Source organism: Mesitornis unicolor, unplaced genomic scaffold, assembly GCF_000695765.1.
Source record: "Mesitornis unicolor isolate BGI_N332 unplaced genomic scaffold, ASM69576v1 scaffold18081, whole genome shotgun sequence".
Classification (NCBI taxonomy): Eukaryota; Metazoa; Chordata; class Aves; order Mesitornithiformes; family Mesitornithidae; genus Mesitornis; species Mesitornis unicolor.
In genome coordinates, this window is record NW_010161919.1 from 13,890 (window position 1) to 40,080 (window position 26,191).

Consider the following 26,191-nt stretch of genomic DNA (forward strand, 5'->3'; position numbering starts at 1 on the left):
TCTGAACCTTGAAAAAGTAGGTAAAGCAGCTGGTGCCTTGGCTAGGTGACCTCTCGAGTCCTGTCCTGGGGCTCTGGTCACTGGCCTGTGATGCCTGTGAACTTGGTCTCTCCTCCTTGTGTCAAGCTGCCTGAGTCTAGTGTTCAGACAGCATGAAGGGTATGTTAGAGGAGTGGCTGAATGAGAGGTGTAACTCTGTCACTGTGGACAGAACGATGGCTCTGAGAGTGGAGAAAACGGGGCAGAAATGCTACAGCTGGGCTGAGCAGACTTGGTGCTCTGTGAGGACTTCACAGAAAACCAGGAAGAGAAGATTTGTGTGAAGGAACCTGAAGCTATGTGCTAGTTATTTTGAAAGCTGAAAGATTGTAGGTGATTTAGGGCCTGATATGAATGGAGGCCTGGCTGATTTATTTTGTGTGCTTTGCTTTTATTTATATTGCTGCCTTATGTGATTGCAGCAATGTATCAGAACTGTAATTGTGTGCATTTGACTGACCAACTCTTAATTGCAGGAGATTACAGATAAATTACAGATAATGCATTGTAGTAATGGTTAGGAAGTTGCATCAGTGCTACTACGGAAAATTTATTTTTGTGTTTTTTCTGGTCTCTGCAGTGCTGTTGGTTGGCATCCGCTCTGCAGCCAGGCCATAGTAAAGGATTCTTGATTGCCTGTTTTGCAGGACTTTCTCCTTCTCATTTCTATTTGTATTTTTTCCTCTTGAAATTCTTCCCAGGAGTCAGATCTTGGATGAGATCAGACTAGATCGAAATAATGACCACCTCTGAATGGTTATTAGTTATAATGATTATTATTTTATCTCTATTCTAGCCATTTTGGAAAGGTGAATAGAAGTACTTGATGCTTGCTTTTCTTAGACTAATCATTTTAAAAAATGGATTGAAAGTAGGCAGGGCATTCTTCAACACGTCTGACACACTGGAAAATAATGAGATGGAAAATGTGGCCATCTAACAGTTATCTAGGGTAATTATATTTGCATAGTCAGTAATTGCTTGGGTGAAAATGCCTCTCAAGAGGAAACTGCAGCAGTATGCAGTGCTTATCACTAAATGGCAAGGCTACTAAAAAAAAAAAAAGTACAAAAACATTTCATTTGGCTTTGGAGCATATTCTGCCAGAGTTCTCTGTGTGGGATGTTGGGTTAGCCAGGCTTTTCTGAGGCTTTGTAAAGTTGCAGAGCAGTTCCATAAAACGAGATGTCAGTAATGCCAAGACCTTCTATACTTATGAGAACACGAGTTCTGTGGGTCACATGCTGATTACCTCAGGGTTTGCTGCATGGGAATAAGCATAGGAGAAAAATATAGTATCAACAACAGAGACAAACAGACAGCATCAGTGAGACAGAATGCAGCTATTTCTTGAGAGCCAGGCTGATTTTTCTGTGTTTTCATTGAGGTTTTTTCCAAACAGGATGTTCTCTGTACTATTTCACTGCCCAATCCCACTTTCCTGAGAGTAAGCACCACAGTATCTTCATAGACAAAGAGGAAATACACTGAAGAACCACCTTCTCTGATAGTGGTAATATGGGCTTCTCAACTTGTAAGCTACTATATTTAGCAGAGGAGTAATTCCAAATGTATAGATGGTGAGCTATTTGGTTGTGTACTTACCTAACACTTTGATATTTCTTGTCTTCTTGTATTCTAAGATCTATTTTTTTTTTACAGGAACAGTATAATTATATTTGTACCATAGCTGACAATGTAGTTCTAGTTTTATAACTTCTTGATATTACTGTCTTATGTGTTAAACAATAGGAATAGCTTACATGTTTGCATTGCAAGGAGACAAGACATATTGCCTGAACTGGCCATCCTCGTTGTGAGCAAGAAGCAGGGCTTCTGAAACTGTAAATCAAGTTTTTGAAGCATGGGCAAATGTGAAGTACATAGAGCATTTTGTTTAGTTTCTGTACAGTCACTTCCCTTTTGTTATTTTCAGCAGATATGGTTTTTGTTGTTTTTTTTAATGAGCCCTTTAGTGTGACTTTGAAGCACATATTTGTATCCTTATTGGGATATAGTACTTCTATACCTTTATTACTGTTCTAACCATGTTTCCTTCTATATGCCTCCCTCTAGAGGCATATATCTCTCTTGATAAAAGGGATGGACTGGCTTTGGTCTCTTGCATTCACTGGCCTGTGATGTTTCCAAGTCCTCTGTGAATACTTGTGCCCAGTTCAGACAGCATGCATGAATGTGCTGGTGAAATACTACCATTTCTTCAGTGAATTCAACCCTTTTCTACTATGTTAGCCATCTTCCACATCCAAAAACAGTGAGAAATACTCGTCTGCCTCCTATGGTTTGATGTTGCATAGTTAGCCATTAAACTGATTTTGTCTCTTTGTAGCAGAGACCACATTTTGGAAAGAGATTGTGGGTGGATTTTTCATGGCTGGCTCCTGCCAGTACCTCTGCTTCCCAACTTCTTCAGGGCTTGAGCTCTCCCTTGGTTCTGCATTTTGTGTCTTCTGTACAGCTGGGTCTACAGCAAGCCTTTCAGCATGCAGAATAAATGCAACACAGTAATGGTGTGCAAGATTTCCCCGTACAAAGGGAAAGCTTTGAAGTAGGGGACGGAGAGGAATTGCAGTGGTCTCTTCAGCATTTTTCTTGAGTCATTCCTTCCTGTTCCTGTGCCCCTTGGTTTAATAGTGAGAAGTATTGAGCTAAAACAGCTGCACACCTTACAGTTTGAAGGCTTCTTGCCATTAATAACTGTTGCTTCTGATGCAATCTGAAACATGTCTGGAGCAGTATATTTGTATCTAATTTCACATATATAAGGGTTTTTTAAAAATATATGAAAAGTATGCAAAGATAGAAAAATCTTATCTTACATTAGGTTTAATTTGCTGGTTTGGGTTGCAAGGCAGGGTCAACTTTGAGTTGGCTTAATTTAGCATCTTACGGTGAGGCAAACTGAGCTACCTTAAATTGTGAAAGTGTACAAAGGGAAACCTTAGGATATATGATTACTAGAATGATGTGCTATGTATTAGGAGGTTTGCTTTATTTTTTTCCAAAATGTTAGTTGATTATCGTGTTGGATTCCCATGTTTTGTCCTCCTGGCAAATGTATGCTCCTTTTGAGTGAGCACTGAATGCCAGAATTGGCATGAAAATCTCTGGATATTGGAGGAAAGGAGTGTTCAGAGAAATAATAAAGCCTATTCCTCCAAGGAATTTCTGTCATTCCAGATTAAAAAAAGCCCAATCAATGCATGTAATCTCTCTCTCTGTTCCATAAGCTCAGTTAAACCAGTAGATGGGAGCCAAGCAATATATGTGTTCACTGGAGAAAGCAAGCTGGGCAGATACATCACAGAAGTGGCAAGTGTTTCAACTATGTTGCTTTGTCAGGAAAATAGCTCTGGGAAGGTGTCTCCAACACAACTATCTGGAGTGTTGAATTCTATGCTTTGTGGAAAAAATATTTATTCAGATCCTCCAGTTCTGCATTGCTTAGTCCCGCAGCCCTGAAGCTGGCAGGCCTGCCGCAGTGACAGAGAGAGGGCGAAGTAATATTGCTACTGTATCAAGTGGTAACTCAATTTTTGGCATTGAATGCATTTTTTGCATGAATGTATGTTTTACTTTGAGTAGTCAAAGTGCAAGTAAGGGGATACTGTAAAAAAAACAGGAGACTTGAAAATTTTTTTGGTAAAAAATCCAAGGTTGGTTATTATTTTACAGCATAACATGACATAGCTTTGTAGTACAGCTCATGGTAATGTTTATGACTTGACTTTTTTAGATGGTTCATTAAAATGCCCAATTATTTCTTTTTCTTTTCTCTTCCTCCCTCACACCCCACTCCAAATTTTAAAAAGCCTCTTACTGGGGCTTCTTTTTTTTTTTTTTTGCGGGGGAATGTGTTGGTTTTTCTGATCTTAAATAACAGTTACAGCTTTATCTGAACATAGTTCCTGTCATTCTTCCTGGTGCTGACCATGACGTGCATGAATTCTTCACTCACATTTTCTCTGCCAGCTTTCTTCATAACAATATACATAAGAGACAGAGTACTAAATGTGGTTTAAGTGCTGATGAAACTTCCATGGTTTCCATGGGTAGTAACTATTGAGTTTCTAGGGTTCTGGAATCGTGACAGCTATATTTGAAATTGCTCTTTGCTTCTGTTTATAAGACTGTGTTTTCAGTTGCATATGATTGTGCCAGACATGTGCTATTTGGACTGAAATTTCCATCCTTGGGAGAGAAGAGAGCAGCTGAGTAGGGATTGGGTCAAATGATTCAGTAATTACTAATAATTCCCAGTAGTGTGAGCAGTATGCATCTTTCATAAGCTGCACTGTGGACTGGATGTGTTGGATGTGCTTGGCAAGTCGGAATTTTTGACATGGATTAATTCAGGATCCGCCGTGAGCTGCTGCCATTTTTGTTTTGTTCTGGATTTCAGAGTGGAGTTCAGTAGAACTCCAGTTTGTTCAGTAAAAGCTTGCTCTCCTGTTAGAGGCTCAGTTCTTCCAAAAGCAAGAGCTGGCCCTATAGAGTCTCTATAGATTCATCATAATTTTGCTCTCAGAAGTGTGTTGTTCATGTGTTTCCCTTTGCCACATAGTAGAGCACATAATAAATTTCTGTGCTAGGCTTCTGTTTTTACCCTTTTTGCTTCAGGTAAAGGAAAATGGTTTCAAACAATTCCTTCAGAAACAGCCACCTTAAAAAGTTTCGCTTGGGTGCAGACTTCACTGTTATTTCCTAATGCTTTTACAAGTAGACTAAAGGCCAGTACACACCACCTCCAGTTATGGGCTGTTCTTCCAAGGAGCTTCCTCTGTGGGGTGTTGAACCACACTGTATTTCCATGCATTGTTACTTTGGGCAGCATCTGCTGAGTGCCACGGGCACTCCTTTCCTTCTTTAAAATCTTTTTAATTATCAGTTTAGATGAGACAAATCTTAGATGTCTGTAATTTTGACCTTGTTTCTTCAGGGCTTCTGCAAGCCTTGGTCAAAAAAGTTCCTTCAACAGAGGCCCCAGCTTGGCACAGGAATGGGTTTCACCCCTATCTTCTGCTTCCTGCCTCAGGAGGAACTTGTGTCGCCTGAGTAGCATCCCAGTTTCACTGGAAACTTGGTGAAACACAGCAGTAGCCATAAAATGGTGGGAGCACTTCAGCAGCAGAGTGAGGGAACAGATGAGATGAAGCCTTGGCATGTATTTCCCTCACTGGTTTTAATCATAATTTAAAAATCAACAAGGAGGAAGCCTTCCTTCGTCTGTACTCAAGTTATTTCTTGTGAAGAAGGGTAAATTAAACCTATGATTACAACTGATTGGAAACTTTATATAGGAAGAAGTGGTACTTTTACTAAGCAATTATATTGAACTCTGTGAACTTTCACTAGTGTAGATCTTTATACCCTCTCTCTCCCTCTCTTTCTCATTTTTAAAATTACTTCTGCAGTTAAAAGAACATCAGTATCACAAGTGGAAAAGAAAGCAAGAAGTCTCTGCTGGGGAAAAAAGAAGAGAATTAGATAAATCAGTTATGTTTTACATAATGTTTTTTGCTTTTATCTTATAGAAAAAATACAGAAAAGGATCTGTGGATATTTCGAGGATAAAATGTGTAGAAGTTGTAAACAGTGATGGTATTATTCCCTGTCAAAATAAATATCCATTTCAGGTATGTTCCTTTTATATAAAATATATAAATTAGAGTGCTCTTTTCAACAGCACCAAGCCATTTGGATGCAACTGTCTTGAAATGACTGTCACTTCTAAATACTGAGCCATTCTCTGGCTCTCTGAGGCTGTGTGGGATGTGGCTCAGGATCAGTGATTAAAAACGATCCCCAACAAGCTCAGCTCACCTGTGGTGCCCTCCCTTGGGAGCTGTGCCTCATACATGTGGTCTTTTTCTTTTCCCCACCCTCTTTGCTTGGGTCTTGCCTGGAAAGTGCCTTGTCCTGGCCTTCCTCCAAAAAGGCTTAGCTGGCAGCCCATTTTCGCTGTTTTCAGTCTTTCACATTAAATTAAATTTAATTGCTATTAAATCATATAAGAAAATCAAGATGAAACCTGTTGCATTTTCTTCCATTGTGAACTTAATGTAAATAAACATAGAAAACAAAGTGTTTAGAGGGGAAAAAGAAATGTTTAGATATGGGGAGAGGGGGTCAGATACTATACCTTCTTAGGATAGAGGAAGTGGTTGAAGGGGGGCAATACTTGCTTTCCACCAGCACATGTGGTAAAAAAAACAAGGCAGGAATCACCCCAGAGCAGTACAGAATCACAAGGAGTTAGGAAATGGCCAAGAGCAAAGGATGTCTGATTATGAAATAGCTTTAGCAATTAAATTGAACTGTTTTTAGAAAACACACGGTGAAGAACAAGCAAAGCAAAGGGTGAAGCAAATGCTTTTAAGGAATACTCACAAGATAATGTACCACTACAAAACCCTTCCTTATTCTACTGAAAGCATCATATACAAAAGTAAACCCTAATAACCTTTTCCCAGTTTCTGCATTTTGTGCCTGAGTACACTATTTTTGCCAAATGTAACTATAATTTGTCTTGTTCTGTTTCCTGAGGAATAAATAAATTTAATATTACCATGTTAATGTATTTTGAATATTTCTTTTCCTCCCCTCCAGGTTGTATATGATGCTAATACACTTTATATTTTTGCACCAAGTGCACAAAGCCGGGATCAGTGGGTGTGGAATCTGAAAGAAGGTAATGGAAATTGCTTGTACATAACATCTGACATACACAGATACCTTTACTTGAGCTGTCTGGCCAGGATAGAGTTAACTTGGTGCTGTGTTTTAGATTTGTGGTCAAAACAGTGTTGAAAACACACTGATGTTTTAATTGGTGCTGAGCAGTGCTTGCACAGCATGGAGGCTTTGCCTTTTTCTCCCTCTGTCCCTGCTGTGAGTAGACTGGGGGTGGACAAGAGGCTGGGAGAGGTGACAGAGCCAGGACAGCAAACCTGGGATGACCAAAGGGGTATTCCAGGCCCTATCATGTCATGCTTGGCAATAAAAACTGGGATAGAGGAAGACAGGGGTTGGGGTTTTCTGGCTTCAATATTGGCCATTGCTCAGAGATTGGCTGGTCATTGGTCTGCTTTGTGGAAGATGGTGAGCGATTGTCATTACTTCTGAGGTTTTTTCTTGCTTTTGATTGTTAAACTGTTTTTATCTCAAGCCACAAGTTTTTTCCTCTTGGTCTTTATGTTCTTTCCCCTGTCCCACAGGGTGGGGCAGTGGGCAAGTGGCTGTGGTTGCTTAACTGCTGGTCGGCTTCATCCCACAGCACGCTAGAAAAATAAAATGTTAAGCTTCTGTTGCATATATCCACTGATTCTTATTTTTTACTGGACCAGCTCATCATTTGTGTTTACAGCATGTGATAACAGGGACTGGGAGTATCAAACACTTGGACTAATTTAATTTGATTTAAGTCCAGCTGCAATCAGAATTTAACTCTATGCTTTTGCTCAATGTATAAATCATCCAAAAGCTTATCCAAGCTAGTTAATGGCATCACTCGAAAGTTTTGTATGAATGTAGCTAGCCAACATTGCAAGCCATAAACTGATGTAAAATGACAGGAGGCATCTCCACTGCGATGCAATCTGATTAATGCTATCACAGTGAGTAAAGTTGGTTTTTTTTCCAAGAGCCTCTTAATGCCTTCTGCCACCATCAAATGCTCATCATATGCTACAGGTGCTCTGTAAAGTAATAAGAAATAATTCCTGGGCTGGGTACCACAGGGCAAGGAATAACGTCTGAAACTCAGCAAGCCCATAGGATGGGGTTAAGGAGCCTTTCAGACCAAACGCAGGCAATGTGCCATGGAATAGCAATAAATATCAGCTATCTTTCCCTCCAGAACACTATTTGTAGAGGAAATTGAGTCACTTGCAGCAGTAATAAAAAGGAAAGGGGCAGACAGAGCTTCCAGGGCCATCACAGCTGCTTCACAGGGTGCACACAAGTGTTCGGGTCTTATTTCATGGATGCACCAAATGCTCACCCCTGCTGGGATGGCCCATTCAGGCAGGGCATGAAGCACTGTCTTCCAGAATAAAGTCATGTATTATCCTAAAAATGTCCTTTGGTGTCTTTGTATCATCCCGTGTAAACTTGCAAGAAGGTCTTTAAGAAAAGCAACACTGAAGTAAACACAAAAGAAGATTATGTCTCATCTCAAAGATATTGTAAGATTTATTGAAAATGGCCCTCTTGCAGGTATGGTTTTCGTTTGGGGTTTTTTGTATCTTTCAATATATGTTCTTTTTCTTGTAGAAATAAAGAACAACAGCAATATAATGGTAAAATATCATCCTAAATTCTGGACAGAGGGAATTTATCAGTGCTGCAGACAGACAGAAAAATTAGCACCTGGCTGTGAAAAATATAATCTTTTTGAAAACAGTAAGTACATATGTTTTCATATAAAGTTGTTTTGGCATGTTTTTCTGCTGTTTCATATGGTTCCTGTCATCACACCTGAATTCCCTAAATATTAGGCAAATTTATAGAGCAGAGTGAATAATTGATACTGTGCCTAAAGTAAATAAAAATGTTTGTTTTATTTCCAAGCATTTTGTAAAACCTATGAAGGCCAGCAAATTGTCTTTCCAAGAAAATGTCTAGGGAAAGCTGAAAGGAATCATTGATGTTGCTGAATTTATTTTTCACTTAGTTTGTTCTTCCCATCTGAAACTTATTTGACCAAGTGTTTACCTCAGACTGAGGATAAAACCTGATGACAAAAAAAAAATTTAACTAGAAATCCTTGCCAGTTCTTCAGTTTTAATAAAGAACTTCTGCATACCCTTGTAAAAGAATAATAACTGTGTTGCATTCAGTGTTACTACACCAGTGTAAAAATGTTACAAGAAATCTCAATGTATTTGCAGACACAGAGCTGAATTTTCTTAGAGTTTTGTTAGCGTCCATACAGTGAACCTGGATGAACCATGACCTCTGTAGGCACCTGTATCTCCCAGCATCCAAGTCACAGGTTCTCCTCGCTCAGCAGCGGGCGCTGTAGCATGCGAAGATGAGCAACTGTGACCCTCGCTGCAATATTGTCCTACGTGGGGATACAATAATTATTTACTTCACAATTTAAGGAAAATTCCGTAGTGGAAAAAGGAATTGAGCTATTGCCCAGTGAAATCAGCGGTGCCTGAATGATTTCCTGTATCAGGACCTGGCATCCTGGGGTGTATCAGGAGGGGGGTGGTGAGTAGGTCAAGAGAGGTTCTCCTCCCCCTCTACTCTGCCCTGGTGAGACTGCATCTGGAATATTGTGTCCAGTTCTGGGCCCCTCAGTTCAAGAAGGACAGGGAACTGCTGGAGAGAGTCCAGCGTAGGGCTACAAAGATGATTAAGGGAGTGGAGCATCTCCCTTACGAGGAGCGGCTGAAGGAGCTGGGTCTCTTTAGTTTGCAGAAGAGGAGACTGAGGGGAGACCTCATTCATGTTTATAAATATTTAAAGGGTGAGTGTCACGAGGATGGAGCCAGGCTCTTCTCGGTGACAAACAATGATAGGACAAGGGGTAATGGACACAAGCTGGAACACAGGAGGTTCCACTTAAATTTGAGAAGAAACTTCTTCTCAGTGAGGGCAACAGAGCACTGGAACAGGCTGCCCAGAGAGGTTGTGGAGTCTCCTTCTCTGGAGACATTCAAAACCCGCCTGGACGCCTTCCTGTGCAACCTCATCTAGGTGTTCCTGCTCCAGCAGGGGGATTGGACTAGATGATCTTTTGAGGTCCCTTCCAATCCCTAACGTTCTGTGATTCTGTGACCTTAAATGGCAGTGGTGGGGAACTGTGGATTTAGTTGCATTAAATGATTTGAAGAATAAACAGTGGCTTGTGGCCGGTTGTCTTCAGCAAGATGTAAAACATTACATCAACCTTCTAAGTGTGGAAAGCAGCACAGGAGAAAAAATACTTCTGGATCTGACAGAAGTAATAAAAAACCCATACAACTTTTAAGCCTTATTCAGTGAGGCAAGGGTCAAGGTAGTAGTATTTTTTTAGTAAAGCAACTGTTGACAATAACAGACTTTTAGATTATCATGGTGATAAAAAAATGTTTCCTTTTTATATATCTTTTTTTTTGTCTCTGTCACTCTTTTATTTCTCATATATTTTTGTTTCTGAGGGCTAGTTCAGGGATCTTCTGTGTGGCACATTCAGGTGTGGCACTGATGTTGCCAAATCCTGTGGTGAATGTAGCCTGCCATCTGATTTGGGATGTTTTTGCCAGAATATTTAATCAGTATTTTCCTAATGCTTAACTGAAGCTATCTTTTCTTTCTGACTTAATAAACTATCCTGAAGGCTAGTTAAGATACTAAAACTTTATCTGAAATTTAAGCCTTTTATTCAGTTTTTAAACTTATGGCCAAGTGGATAGACACAAATCCTTTCCTGTGCTCTGTTTCTAGGTGTAATGAGATTGCCCTCTCCAATGCCGGAAAAATGTGCGGTAGGTATATTCAAAATATTCGATAGATAATTGCTGGGTTTTGAGATGGCATTTAGATTTCCTGAGATTCATTTAATATCCTATGGCAGAGGTCTATTTCTGTATGTGTCAGTGGGCATCACATTCTCTTTCAGGGTGGGAAAAATCCCATGGAAATTTAACTGCACCCATTAGCAGTATCTGCGCTGCTGGTGGGAGAGGCAAACATCAGCTGGTATTGCCCTTTACTGGCAGCTGTGGGGCTGCAGTATGAACCAGCCCTGTGGGTAGCATCTGGGTGATCATCTGCCGTGCACCCCTGCTACCTCATCAGGCCATCGCAGCTCCCTCCTGGGGCAACCCAGAACTAGCCCAGCTTTTGCCTCCGGAATGCTTGGCTGCTTTTGCAGTGCTGTGTTGATAAGGGTGGGTGGGGTGGAATAATGGAGCAGAGTGGGGCGATAATGATGTTGGGTCGTTTTCAGCGAAGGCCTCCACCACCTGTTCCTCCAGTTGAAGAGAATGGCAGCGAGGAGGAGGAGATAGTGGTAGCAATGTATGACTTTGAGCCTACAGAACACCATGATTTAAGATTAGAAAAAGGTGAAGAATATACGGTGATTGAGAAGAATGACATTCACTGGTGGAAGGCTAGAGACAAATATGGGTAAACACGAGTTCTTATTTTTTGTTATAAAGTTAATAAGGCTATTTCCATCTTCTAGTAGTTTATATTGACTAAGTGTCAACAAATATTATTTATGATTATATTTATATTATAACAAGTATTAGACCTGACTTTGTACCCCAGCCCTGAAATCTCATCTGTATCTTTATTTCTACAGAGAAACCAATTTCAAAAAGTGCAGTTCTCAATAGATTGTGGGACCTGAGTGCAACGATAGTTGCAGAACTGGAAGCTTTTCCAATTATATTTCCTGTCAGACTTTATGGTTTCCCAATTAAAGCATCAGCCAGCCTGCAAAACCTCACTAGACTGCTACAGTACTCCTACTTCCCTGGAGAATGGCTCATTAGGGAGCAATATTGTTAATATTCAGCTCAGCAGGCTCTGACTTCCAGACTTGGATATTCACTGTCTTATTTAATAGCTGGAGCATTAGGGGCAGTCTTTGAATAAGCTGGGAGAGAGTTACAGTGAGATGCCTTAATGACTACAACTTCACATTTCCCAGATTACTTTTTTTCCCCATGGTTTTAAAGGTGAAAGTTTCCACACTTCAGTATTTATCAGTAGCAGTGTGTTAGGGGTAATTGCCAGTTATCAGGCTGTGACTGACTGGGGACCTCTGACCACCAAAGTGACAGAGCAGCAGAGCGTTACTCTTTTTCACCCCTTCTGTTGGTTTTCTTGGGCACTTTTGCTGCCTGTGTCACTTCTCTAGGTGCAATGGAAGTTCATGTGGAAATGCTGACGCAGAAAATTAATTTCTGTATAACCAGCAGTAGAGTGGGTGGGTGACTAACAAATAAATGACAGTGAGGGACCCCTGGTAATTAGCAGTATTAAACACTGTCTTATTGGCATGCAATTTTACATGTTTTCACTCAGATGATATTTTATTAATTTTTTTAGAAAACAAGGATATATTCCAAGCAACTATGTAACAGGAAAGAAGTCCAACAACCTTGATCAGTATGAGTAAGTGAATATTTGAATTAAAATCTGGAAGATCATAAAATGAAACCTATGCTTTAAGAATTACAATATATTTTTGAAGTTTTGAAAGCAATTACTTACATATGATAGCATTGATCTCAGAGATGAAACTTAAATATTTGAAATAGACATATATTTGTTCTGATTCTCCACATTGATTTTGCTGTGATCTGTAACGTAGAGTCAAGTCAGTGAGACGGCCATCAAACATGTAGTTTTTAGGCTATTACTGGAAGGAGAACCCTCCCAGTTCTTTGATAGGCAAAGGGAAACTTTAAAGGAAATTTACCCATTATAAGCATGTGAAATGTTTTGTGTTTTTTTGAATATTAAAGTGACATGTCTATCTAATGAGTGTGTTAGTAAGATAGTAGAGTAGAAAACAGTGGAAAACATTCAAAGTAAACATAACAGATCACAGATTTTGGAAAGGAGCTCTAGTTTTCAGGAAAATGTATCACTCAGTGCATTTTAAGTCTCAGTGTATGCGTGTGACTTATCAGCTATAAAAGTAAATCTTTTTAAAAAATGTTTTTTCCAGTTGATTTTTAATTATCGAGTACTTAACATCAGGATAAAATTTAACACTGTTATTCTCAAACGTAGCTGTTCTTGTTATTCAAATTTCAGTACAGCGTAAGCTGTTGTGCCTGAGAACTTAAGGCATATTTCATGATTTTTAGATAAAATATTGCTGTAAGGAAATAATAACTAAAACCTGTTTACAAAACCACATTAGTAGCTCCAGAACTCTACTCTCAGCCATGTATGGCTTCTACTGCTGTGTTTTGACAGAAAGTAAAATTTCTTCTGGGATTTTGCACTCAGCTTTACTAGAGGGCATTACTCATTCTTTGTTGTTTTCTCATCTTTGAGGCTGTTGTTAACTGAGTCCTGCCTGCTCTAGGCTGGGCCATGGGGCTGACAGAAAGGGAAGGAAGGAACTGAGCTGCCTTATCTGGTTCTGCCACTTTGTGCCTTGCCACCTTGGGGCCGTAATTCTGTGTCACTGAACAGTCCAGGGAGGATTACTCCAGGTCATCTACCAATCACAAGCAACCACTATCTCCAGGACACCACAACTTGATTAGAGGCTGCTGTGCCACTTCCCTCCTCACTTACCACTGTGACAGTGTAGCTCAAAACCATTGCACCATGCCATTTGCATGCTGCATACTTTTCCCTTTTTATGTTACTTGCTGCAGCTGGCTGAAATGTCAGCACTTCTGTGGCTGCTTTAACCTGCCTGTGCAGCACCGAGCTTAGGCACGTGCAACCGTGACATTTAATTCACTTTCTGCCTCCTCTTTGGTAGGTGGACCCTCCCTGGAAAATCAGAACCGTGAAGTTATTGAATGAAATAGCAGCCTAGCAGCTAGCTCCGCAGGTGGCTTGGCTGGTGTGTGGGCAGCTGCTTCCCCGGGGCTGCCAGCTTGCCCTTGGGCTGCCGTTCAGACCAACTACTGCCATCAGCCTGCGACTATTTGAGTTGTGGTTTTGCCACAAAATTAGTTCAGTTATGTGAACTTTATTGGCTTCTGTGGTCTCTCACTGGTTTTGTGCAATTATCCCATAAAACCACCCAGAAACAATGTAATAGAGACTGATTTTCGTACATTAACAAAGGTTCAGCTCTTGACCTTCACTTAGCATAATTTTATTGAATCTGTAGCTTTATAATACTTTGTTTTAAGCATTTTATGTAAATCATGCAGCTTGGAGAAGTTTTGTTTACTGATGTTATGTTGCAGGTGGTACAGCAGAAACCTGAACAGAAGCAAGGCAGAGCAGCTCCTCAGAAATGAGGTGAGCACTTAAGGTGTTAACGGTGAAATTTGCATAAAGTAGCTTATTTTGTTAAAGCAAATGCTTATTTTGGCATGTGCAAATCACAAAATGAGTAGAAGAGACATGCAGCTTAAAACTGATTGTACAAAACTGTTGATGTCCTTGTGTTTTAGGATAAAGAAGGTGGTTTTGTGGTGAGAGACTCAAGTCAACCTGGCCTGTATACAGTTTCCCTTTATACAAAATTTGGAGGGTGAGTTTCTGTGGCTGCTCTGCACACCTTGGCTTGTCCAAATCAGTTTTGTTCTGTATCCAAACCAACGGGCTGGGGGAGAGCCCAGGAGAGAGCTCAAAAACAAAACAAGGGTTGCTCTGATAGGAAAGATGGGTGACTAAAATGAGCTTGTCCACTCCATGGTTAGGTCATGTTTGATTTAATCCACCATAGACCTGGACCTCTATCCAAAGAAGGAGGTCTTGCTCCTGCACCCTGTTTGGTCTTTTCCCTGCTGCCAGCCCAATTATTTGCATCTCTGTGCTGCAAGCTGGATCAGGAAGCTTGCCAGGCTGAAAATTAACCTTTTATGAGTTAATCTTCAACTTGGTCTGAGGTGAGTCACCAGCACTTGGGATGTTTGTTATCCAAGCTGTTCCTGGTGTGACACTGAGCACTTGCACTGGCCCTTTTGCTTTCCTTATCCTAGTCAATGCACTCCTCTTCACAACAAGTGGCATGGTATTATTACTAATTGTTATTATTCTTATTGTTATCATTTTTCCAGAGAAGGTTCATCAGGAATAAGACACTACCATATAAAAGAAACAGTGACATCACCAAAGCAGTACTACCTCGCAGAAAAGCATCTCTTTGACTCCATTCCAGAAATAATTGAGTATCATAAACATAACGCAGCAGGTAGATGAATTTAATTTTTTTCTCAAGCATCAGCTGCTTGTAACCCACAGCAGATGGATAGGGATGGTACTTCCCCAGAGTAGTCTCCAGGCACCAGTTTTTAACCTGTGGATCACCACCACTTAAAATGATCTAATCTTCTCATATAGCAAACAGATGAGAACAGTTTAGAAATCCCTAAAGATGAGTTTTTGTAAAGGTTATACACTTCAGATCTATAGCTGATGACTGATGCTGGTGTCTACCCACTGTATGATGGGGTGGGGAGAGTTTAGAAATCAGGTTCAAGGCACAGATACTAATGTAGTTTGGGGTTGGTTTTTTTCAAGTCCAGTCTGTGCAGAAATTTCCCTCATGACCAGTATTTTACAGATGTTTATATCTAATTCAGATGACCTGGCATTTCCTGACGATATTCTGGAAAATATGCTCCAAAGCATAACCTTGCTTTTCATTTATTATAATTGATTTTATAACTTGTTTTTTAATTGCTTCATTGCTTTTACCTTATGGTATATTGAGTTCTGACAAGACTTTTAGGAGACTATTCAGCTAGCATGCAGTATTTATTTTGTATATGCAAAATCGCCATGTGAAATTGCTGGGATTTATATATGGGAAACAGAAATGATCAAGAGTAATATTGAGAGTATACATTTTAGGTAATCTTTCTGATCTGAAAGGGGTCTTCAGCCTTTGTTGGTGCCAGTGTAACTGTAAAGCACAAATATATGTGCATATATCTGTATCCCTCTCTCACCACAAAAGAAGCAGCAGCAAGATAGATGCAGTGAGTGCTCTTGTGTACCTCTCACAGCCACTTTGAATAGTCAAAACAATGCAACAGCAGAAAATATGGTCAAAGCTGCATATAACGTTAAGCTTATTGTTAATCAGTGTTGCAATTTGCAGTGAACAAGTGGCAGATTTGCTGCCTGGCACTATTTCAGAAGCAAATTGTCTCTCTTGTATTATCTTTGAACCTCAGGTCTTGTTACCAGACTGCGTTATCCAGTGACCCCAAAGAAGACAACAGCACCAACAACAGCAGGATTCAGCTATGGTAACTGCATGTTATACTAATCTGCACTTAGCTTTTCTAATGATTTAATATATGTAAGTTGTCACAGTATTTTCAAAAAATTTTGAAAATACCTAATTTTGTGATTGCCTATGCTAACTTGCAGGGGTCCAAGTTGTACCTTGGAGACCCTTGCTCAGAGGATTGGCATGCAAATACATCAAGGCTGGTGGTAGGAGTGTGGTGCCAAGGGCAGCAGTGAGGAGAGGCAGAATGAGTTCCTGGTGCTCCAGGGGAATTTGACATCTTCCTCCATGCTTTTGTGGACACCTCAAGCTCTGCCCGATTAAAGAGCTGTGCCCTTGGCCTTCATAAGCCTCCAGACTTCTGACTCAGCCTTGACTCCTGTATAGAGGGGTTACTTCTTATTAAAAAAAAATAAAAATTGAAATAGCCTGTTTTATGCATGACAGGCATGATGTGAGCAGCTGCTATGTACTGACATGACCTTCTATGATGGCAGCTTGTTGAAATCAAGTCTGATAGTACCAGTATATATGTAACTTCAGGGAAGTTTTGCCATCTGTATGAGTCAGGAGCTGCTTAAAGGTTATGTCTAGCTAAAAGATGTTTTGTGAGATACAGAAATGCTTCATTTTCAAGTTAATTCTAAGACGTTTTCTCCCTAAATTCCTTAATTTGCTAGTAATCCAGGATTTCCCTTTCCTCCTCTCTATCACCTACCAGTTAGGTTTGTTCCCTAGTACAGGAATCATGGGCTCTCATTTGTTTTGTTTTATAGAGAAATGGGAAATTAATCCCTCGGAGCTGACGTTCATGAGGGAACTGGGGAGTGGTCTGTTCGGTGTAGTGCGCCTTGGGAAATGGAGGGCGCAGTATAAAGTGGCCATTAAGGCGATTCGGGAAGGTGCGATGTATGAAGAGGATTTCATTGAAGAAGCTAAAGTAATGATGTGAGTTGCGTGCTTGGCACTTTTATTGCCAGTTCTAGGCCTCTGATGCTGCTTACTGATTATAAATAAAACACTTCGGGCAGGTGGTATTTTTGCAGTTTTGTGAGGTGGAGAGGTAGCAGTGAGTGGAGGAAGTAATAACGACATGATCTCAATCTTTCCAGGAAGCTAACACATCCTAAATTAGTTCAGCTGTATGGTGTGTGCACACAACAGAGACCAATTTACATCGTGACAGAGTTCATGGAGCATGGCTGCCTTCTCAATTACCTGAGGCAAAAACGGGGAGTTTTGTGCAAAGACGTTCTGCTCACTATGTGCCAAGATGTCTGTGAGGGAATGGAGTACCTGGAGAGAAACAGCTTTATCCACAGAGACCTGGTAACATCCTGTTAGGCAATACAATTATTTTTGAAATTTTTGGTTTTGAATTTACCTATTCCTTTTTGAAACAGCCCCTTTGTAAAGAATGGCTTTTGTTCTTGAAGAAAATTAAAATTAGTTGAAGTTGGCTCTTCAGGTTCTAATCAAGTCTGTAAAACTGCCCTGTACAGAAAATGATGAGAGGTTTCTCTCACTCAAGAAAAGGGAATAAAATCTCTCTGAAATTGTTGTAAAGAGTTAATAGCTATTTGTGCTGATATAATAGCGTATTTCTGTTCTGTTCTGTATTGGTGCCATTTTCACCACTCATTAATCCCTTGAGATAATAATTTTTTTCTGGTTTTTTTTTTTTTTTACAAAATGGCTTAGTTATCAAAACAGTTATCAAGAGCAAATGCATATGTACCTTTTATAATGAGATTACACCACTGAACTTGGTAAATTCGTGAACTTGCTAAGCAATGAGGACAAAGTCCCTCAGTAGACTGTTGTAATTTGTCTGCAAGAGATGGCAATTTTTTTCACCCAAATGTAATAATTCTGTTTACAGGCTGCCCGGAACTGCTTGGTGAGTGACTCAGGAGTGGTCAAAGTGTCAGATTTTGGAATGACAAGGTATGGCTGAATGCGCAAATGCATTTGTGGGAATTTGGAAAAATTCACCTAATCCTTGTACTTAGCCTTAAGGCAATGTACACCCAGCAGAATTATGTGCAAAAATTATCTTTTTTGGCTTCTCTGGGGAAACATACCCTTGGTTCATTTTTTTTCCAGTGCCTTTAAAACTTGTTCTTTCTGTGGTCATGTGTCCATTTCCTTACTTAATTCCAGAAAATCAAAACTAGGCAGTTTATTCTCTAGAGAAGTAGGTGTGTCTAACACCATGAGAGGCCTGGCTTTGAACTAACTCTGTGGTCTGGCTGATCTTCTATTAGCATCTTTCTGTGACATCTGTGAAAATCTTACCAATTTTAATCTTGTAGTGATGCAGGAGGCATGTTAGAGCCTGTGTCTCAGACAGCAGAGCTCACGCTGCAGACCTAATAGTCGTTAATCTGTATTTTGTTAAATAAATGATAGAAAGAGGCTGTTCGGTAAGTTTGGGATCCTCTTGGTGTAGATGGTTCAGAGTTCCATCTCACTAGCTGAAGTGCTGGTAGGTGTTGAGACCTGAAGAGGGGTTAATTTACTGCCCTTGTTAGCACTTGTGGGTGCTACATCAGGTGGGTGATGTGTGGGTTAGGTAGGGGATGGGGAGCAGCGCCTACAAGGAAGGTTTGACCATGCTCTTCTTGGCTTTTGCCACCTTCCTGTGCTGCTGAGCTTGCGTGTCCCCTGATGTGAATTCAGGCTGGCTGGTGAGAAACAGAGCAAGAAATTTATGCTTTTGAATCATTTTCTCTTGTAATACAGATGCCTAAACTTGCAAGTGGCCTAGACCTGTGTTGTATAGCTGATCATCACTGGAGAAGACTCTGAGGTCATAAGAAAAATGAATTGGGTCTTGACTGAAACAGTGCTGTCCCAGAGAAGCTATTTTACTGTGTGATGCTAACAGTCCTTGCCATTAGGTGGCAATATAAGCTTCTAATAATAAATAGAATTTATAACTTGCAGGCTTGGGTATCATGTTGGTTTGTTTACCCCCCACCCCCCCCTTTTTTTTTAGGTATGTCCTTGATGATCAGTACACAAGCTCCTCAGGGGCTAAATTTCCTGTGAAATGGTGCCCCCCTGAAGTTTTTAATTATAGCCGATTCAGCAGCAAGTCAGATGTCTGGTCATTTGGTAAGACATTCCTCATTGAAAGAGGCACTGTTGTTACATTGTATCCATAGCAGTTAAGCTCCAGTTATTGGGAAGGATTTAGTCATCTGAGAAGAAACTCAGAGAAACCATCTGCCAGGGTGCATGCATGCTTGCATGAAGTTCCACAGAGACCTTTAGAACTGTAATTTATTAAACGCCCTGCTACTAAGATGTTTTCAGTGATGACACATGTGAACGGTTTTTTAGAATATGGATCTCAAACTATTTATCTGTCAGAAATGCTGAGCCCAGGACTCAAAATAAACATATATTTTTGAGAAGTTATTTACTTATTTTCCTAATGTTTATTTTCTTTTATTTTAGGTGTTTTAATGTGGGAAGTATTTACAGAAGGAAAAATGCCCTTTGAAAAAAGCTCTAACTATGAAGTGGTAACGATGGTTAGCCAAGGACATAGATTGTATCGGCCCAAACTAGCCTGTAAGCAGGTGTATGAAATGATGCTGCTGTGCTGGCAGGAGGTACATACTTTTAAATTTTTTTGCCTTTGAATTGAAAAAAAGGTCAATCTAGCAACAACAATTAATCCCTATCGCAGCATTCTGACTGTAACCAGTGCTCTCAGCTACTCGCCTGTTTATTGCTAAGACAAAGATCCCCTGGTTTGCAACTGAGCTAGAGCTGTGATAAGAAAAACCACTGAGGAAATTTCCATGAAATAAACAAACTGTTTGATTAAGTATGCAATGGCATTTAGTAACAAAATGAAAGAATTGCTAAATCTGTGCTGGTCATGATTATATCTTTGTACAAATACTGCTAGCAAAAAAAAGAAGTCAGTCAGAACAGCCTAGAGGTGGAGAATCTGGTCTTATATTGCCTCAGTTTATTAATCATTATAGAAACACACCTGAATGACTGAAAATGTTTTTAAAGGAATACTTCACTACTTGATTATAAATCATGTAGGTAGTATAGATTAATTTGCTGTTGAATCTAAATACAAATTCCAAGGTTTATAATGAAAGATAAAAGTACGCTGTACTATTAATCTTCCTAACCCAGAAGGATACTGACTATCACAAAAGTCAAAGGCGCAGCGACCTCAAATTTAATACTTTATCAACTCTATCAGTATAAAACTGTTTTTGTAATATAAAGTAGAAAGTCTCTAAGAGGAGTGCATTTAGTGAGATGCTTCTAATTTTGAGAGAGCAATCACGGAAATAAAGAACAGAAAGAGCTATGTGATTTACTTCTAGTTAGTCTTTGCCACAGGGGGTGACTGGGGAAAAACTGCTCTTTTTTCCAGTAATAAAGATGACATACTGTCTGACAGTTGTCTTGGAGGAGGAGGTGCTGCAACAGATAGCAATTAGTCATCAAACTGGCTGGCGGAGCTCTAAAAATTACAAACCAGTTGGCTTATGCAGCAAAAACATACATGAAAAACAACAGTGCCCTGGAGAGCTGCAGAATGACAAATATGTCTGTATTTCAAAAAAACTATTCACAAGAGCCAGGAAACTACAGATCATTAAATTTTGTTTCTACTTGGTAACCTGCTTGAAATGGTCATTAAAAAGGAATAATAAATTACCTGGAAGATAATAAGTTATTTGGTAATGCTTTTTGAATATCAGTATATATTTATATGGGCATCAATGAATTGATTAAATATTTATTTAATCAGGGGTTATAAATAATAAAATCTAAGTAGTCGTCATGTGAGAGAGAAGGAATCTTTGCACATCACAAACAGGACACAAGTAATGGCAAGATAGTGTCAATTTTTGTCATAAAATATGATTAACTGTAGATACCTCAGTCCTCGTTTAATAAATTTATTAATGACTTGTAGAGTGAATACTGAGGATTCAAAATTCAGCAGGTGATACAAATCTAAAGAGGCTGATAAATGGAGGAACAGTGCAAGTTACCCAGACATTCAGAAGATGCTAAATTAACTGTGTCAGAAAGGTCAGTGAAGAGAGTACTTCAGTGTATTGCCATAATTAAACAAAACAAGCAGGGTGTTACAAAACATAAGGTACTGTCTGGAAAATAAATGCTGTTGCATAAGTCTATGATGTAGTCTAATTTCAGAGTCTGAAAAGTAATGTTGAAGTAGAAGAGTCTTCAGAGAGTGACGCTCAAAGTTCTTAGGAGTATAAACAACTTGCATAAAGAAAGATTGGAGCAATTCATTACAGGATGTGGGAATGGGGAAGAAAAATGAAGAAGTGTAGCACAATGCAAAATAATTACTTATTTGAAGAGTGTAGTCCAGCAACACCTATTTATGCTTTCTCAAGGCATTAAAAAAATAGTAATGCTTACTGAGATTAAGCAACACATCCAAAATCCACACAAGGTAATGTTTTTGTACATAACATGTAAAAAATGATAAATTCTTTGCACAGAATAGTATGAAGACTAATAATTTATCAAAATCAACACAACGTTGTTGCTTTCTGATCATGCTGTGCATGCTTTTATTTCTAGAAACCAGAGGGACGCCCGACTTTTGAAGACTTGCTTCATGCAATCATTGACATTGCAGAGGGTGAAGATGCTTTCTGAAAAAAGACAACAGCAGCACAAGTACAGAAAAGAAGCCACTTTCCAGAGACGTGGCTTCATTGCTACTTTTTAAAGGCTTGATCCTGTAAGCTGCTGGATGCTGCTGAACAGCGTAGGGAACCTGTAACAGCTGATCTGCTCCAGCACAAGGAGAGTTTTACGTGGTGTTGGGAAATAAGCACAGTATCTTCGGCAATACTCGCAGTCTCTGTATTTGCTCTGAAAAGTCAGCATTGCATAGCTGGCAAGTTGAGCTCTTTATGGAGAAAGTGAGAGAATGTGGCCAAAGCCCAGGAGCCTAATTTGTATTTAATGGTTGCATTCATGTACATACAGTCCATGTTCCTGAGTTTCTCTTTATGCAGGCAGTAGTATTAGCAGTGATTTGCATGCCTAAAAATTGAAGGTATCTATAAATGGCTATTTACTGACATTGAAACGTTTCCAGAGATTCTCCAGAAACATTATTTTTCTTGGTTGATGTGTTTTATGACACACCAAGAACACAAAACATGCCTCTCTCATTTGCACATAGTAGGTTATTAACAGCGTGGTCTTCAGTTTAGTGTAACACTCAAAAAACTTTGCCTCAGAACTGAGCTGTGATATGCCTGAAGCCGCTCTAGGTTGTTTGATCAACCAGAGACCTCCCACGGTTAGTCTTGATGTTACTGGTGAAAAATAAGTCCAAGATTCAGCACAACTGGCTGTCAGTGTACTATAGTACCTTGTTTTGGATTAGTAATTCTATAATTTATAAGCTGTATGTATTGTAAATATATAAATTCCATGCATTTATTTATATAAAGTATTTTTTCCTCTTGAAATTTTCAAGCAGAAGTTTGTCCTACCTTCATTTACATAGACAACTCGATACCTGGAGTTGTAAATGAAAGTACATTCTCAAGCATGTTCAAGGAGAGCTCCTATTTCTGTCTCTCATCTGTATGTACAGGGATCTAACCTTTCTGTTCCTAACAGAAAATGTCATACTGCATGTGTCTGTAAATAAACTGAATCAGAGAATATTAGGAGTTGGAAGGGACCTCAGAAGATCATCCAGTCCAACCCCCCTGCCAGAGCAGGATCACCTAGACTAGGTTGCACAGGAACGTGTCCAGGCGGGTCGTGAATGTCTCCAGAGAAGGAGACTCCACAACCTCTCTGGGCAGCCTGTTCCAGTGCTCTGTAACCCTTACAGTAAATAAGTTTTTCCTCATATTCAGCTTGAACCTCCTATGCTCCAGCTTGCTCCCATTGCCCCTTGTCCTATCATTTGACATCACAGAGAAGAGCCTGGCTCCTTCCTCCTGACACTTGCCCTTTACAAATTTATAGACATTAATGAGGTCACCCCTCAGTCTCTTCTTCTCCAAGCTAAAGAGACCCAGCTCCCTCAGCTGCTCCTCATAAGGGAGATGCTCCACTCCCTCAGTCATCTTTGTGGCTCTGTGCTGAACTCTTTCAAGCAATTCCCTGTCCTTCTTGAACTGAGGGGCCCAGAACTGGACAGAATATTCCAAATGCGGTCTCACCAGGGCAGAGTAGAGGGGAAGGAGAAATGTTAACTATTGTTTGGCACCAACTAATGTGTTGCCAGTAATTTACCGTAACTTACCATTGTGCCATAGAAAACAGATTGCACAAAACCTTTTTAAATTTTTTGCAAGTATGCAGAGAGGAGTATAATGAAGTTTATTTCCAATTAAATTATTAAAAGTAACTATAGTTAGCTTAATACATTCCATCATTGCTGCATTTGAGTATATCTGTAATCAGTTTTGGAGATGCTTCGTCTAAACCTTTATGTTCAAAAGTAGGAAGCCTCTTGTTTCTTGGAAGAAATGTTTTCCTTTTCTCGTACTGTTCCAGTGAAAAGTTAGAAGCTGTCAGAAAATATTTAAATTTACATTTCCTTTTTCTTAATGAAAAAAATCTCAGATTACTGCAAACAAACCTATCAAAGTGTTGAGTCCAAAGCAGTACCAAATCACTACCAACTGCATGTATTGTTAAAGGGGAAAAATCTAGGGTTTTCTACCTATTGCAGAAAAAGGAACATGAAAGATCTAAGGTAAACCAAGCTCGTTATTGCTTCCCTAACTACTCCTTTGTACCCAAGTTTCTTAGTGGAGACCCTGCACAATATGACGCTACGTCATGAGGAATTCTACAGTAGTAATGATTCCCTTAAAACACAAATGAAGCATGGGAAAATAAGGAGACTAATAGTTTCCAAAGAACCTGAAGCCTAGTTTTGTACAGTAACTATATATTAATTTATATGATAAAACACACTGCTGACTTATGTCAGTGGTTTTCTTGTGGAGGTGGGTGCTTTGATTCTGACCCCTTTTCCTGCCTCTTCCCAGTACCTGAGGATTCTGCATACTTGCCCTTAGGTTTGGTACTTACTTAGGATGCCAGGAACTGTGAGGTGCTTAGCTTTTAGATGCAAGCTGTTTTTTTGTTGAATGCAGCCTTAGATGGTTAATTTTGAAAAGGATTAGAATGCCTCTGGAGGCAGGTGTCTTGTAGACTATCCCAGTACCTTCAAAGGCAGGTTGAAAAAGCGCACCATTATTTATTCTGAGTAAGTTTGCTTATCCTTAAGCAACTTCAGTCCTTCTTCCCCTTTTTATTATAACTGAATTTTTTCAAATGTCAGGGTCAAAAATTCATCAGAACAAAACCAAATGCTGTGACTTACATGTGCTGTATTTCCCCTCCTTTTTAAAGAAATACTTAACCCTACTGATTACAGTTTAATACTTTTTTCTGTAAAATGTGTATTTGATATTAGAAAGCAGACACTTATTTTCAACTTTTTTTTTTAACAGATGTGAGATTAGTTTGTTTTCTTAAAAAAAAAGGTAAGTAGGCGGGGTCAAGCAGTATTTGCGGTTTACCATGTTTCACATCAGAGCAAATAGCTCAGCTAGGGCTGTGTTACTGACACAACTGATGGAGAGAGGTTTGCATTTTCATTTGAACATAAGCAGACAACCAAACATGATTCTTTCTACCTGTAAGTAAACTGGGCCGTATATTTTCACCTTGCAGTTTTGTTTTGTGCAGCAGCTGTGTACTTAGCAAATGAGCTATTTAATTATTGCCATAAAATTACCAACCATCTTGCTTTTGTGTTGCTCAGGTGTTCTCTGTTCAGACCGCTTGTCTTGACTTTCAAAATTACTGTGCGGATATGAATCCATTGAGTGATGGATTCAGCAAAGCAACTAGTTTTACATACAGGTAAACATGCTGTCCTTAAAAGCAGGTACAGCATAGATGTGAAAAAAAAGTTTGGTAGAACTTGAATTGTCTTTCCTCCAAAGCAGAATTAACTCACAGGAAAGATAGAAAGCCTGAGCTTGCAATGTGAAAAGCTGAAAGCTTGTCTTTTAGGGTGTTTTTAGAAGCAAACTATACTGTGGCTTTCTACTAGATTATTGATTTTCTAGTACTGCTGAAAACTGACAGACATACCAGATCAGGAGACGTAGCATGTGTTCCAGTGACAATTTGGGTTTGATAGGAGAAGTTGAGTTTGTAGTGTTGAACACAGTTAACTTGCTGGAAGAGCAAAACATGAGAAGAGTGTAAGTCTTAGATGTGAACTGCAGCCTTTTTAAAATCAGTAGTGCTTTGAGGAACAGTGAATCAGAAAAAGAAATTCAAGCTAAGAACTCTAACTTGTTGCTTTTATCTTTATACTACTACTCCAAGGCTGCAAATTAGAGTGAGTTACAACTGAAGACAGGAGGAAGATTGCATTTGTAAAGGTGTGTGAATTGGCCACCTATACAGACGCTGCTGTCAGCCCAAAGCATACTGCTGGATGTTGTGGAACTTCATCAGGACAGCTACTGGCAACAATGGACCATCTCAAAGAACTTGTGTGTTTTCATTCTCCTTTCTGTTTTCATGGGACTGTCTTTCAGCTTCTCACGCAAACAGTTGTTCCTGGCAGCTGACCAGGCTTTTTCTACTTCCTCTAGCATCCCTTCTGCTCCATTGTGCACAGATGAATTTATTTTCATGCCTCTAAGTTGGTTATCAAAAGGTCAGCTGCAAATTTTTAGGCTGAGTGTTTGTCAGGCTAGCTTCAACACCAGTTTCCTAGTATTTCCACTCCATCCACATGCTTCTCTTGCCACAATACTTTTTCTCGTTTCAAAACTGCATGCTAAAAAGTCTGATTTTGCACATCAGAATTTGATCAGCTACCATGGCTCTGTGCTAGTGTTGAGATTCCTATTTGTTAACCTGTTACCAGGGAGATAATATGACACTGTTTTAAAAACTTGTCTTCCTCCTGATACAGTGATTTCCTGAAAGAAAAAGACATAAGCAGTGAAATAGGCTATGTTTTTTGTCCCTGTATTAAATAATTGGCTGAAATTTGTCTGAGATTGCAAACTTTCCTCAGAAATTGGAGAAATTAAATTCTCCACACAATTGAAGAAGGAAGATTTGATAAATTCTAGATTCAACAGCTCAAATGCTCATCTTGTTTGATTTAAGCTTAGGTTTTATACTACTGACTTTAATTAC

The 26,191-nt window shown here is 39.5% G+C and overlaps 1 protein-coding gene across 1 annotated transcript in view; it reads left to right on the forward strand.

Moving 5' to 3' along the window:
* The window catches only part of TEC (tec protein tyrosine kinase), a 33,644-nt gene extending 10,991 nt beyond the window's left edge, over positions 1–22,653 (forward strand). The window contains exons 2-17 of the mRNA XM_010193484.1: positions 5,595–5,696; positions 6,670–6,751; positions 8,335–8,463; positions 10,498–10,538; positions 11,003–11,184; positions 12,115–12,180; positions 13,950–14,004; positions 14,160–14,239; positions 14,769–14,902; positions 15,891–15,965; positions 16,726–16,897; positions 17,062–17,278; positions 17,832–17,896; positions 18,951–19,069; positions 19,415–19,572; positions 21,557–22,653. Coding sequence (XP_010191786.1) covers positions 5,595–5,696; positions 6,670–6,751; positions 8,335–8,463; positions 10,498–10,538; positions 11,003–11,184; positions 12,115–12,180; positions 13,950–14,004; positions 14,160–14,239; positions 14,769–14,902; positions 15,891–15,965; positions 16,726–16,897; positions 17,062–17,278; positions 17,832–17,896; positions 18,951–19,069; positions 19,415–19,572; positions 21,557–21,634 — 1,755 coding nt within the window. The 3' untranslated portion in view covers positions 21,635–22,653. The remainder of the gene's footprint in view (positions 1–5,594; positions 5,697–6,669; positions 6,752–8,334; positions 8,464–10,497; positions 10,539–11,002; positions 11,185–12,114; positions 12,181–13,949; positions 14,005–14,159; positions 14,240–14,768; positions 14,903–15,890; positions 15,966–16,725; positions 16,898–17,061; positions 17,279–17,831; positions 17,897–18,950; positions 19,070–19,414; positions 19,573–21,556) is intronic.
* The last annotated feature ends 3,538 nt before the right edge of the window (positions 22,654–26,191 follow it).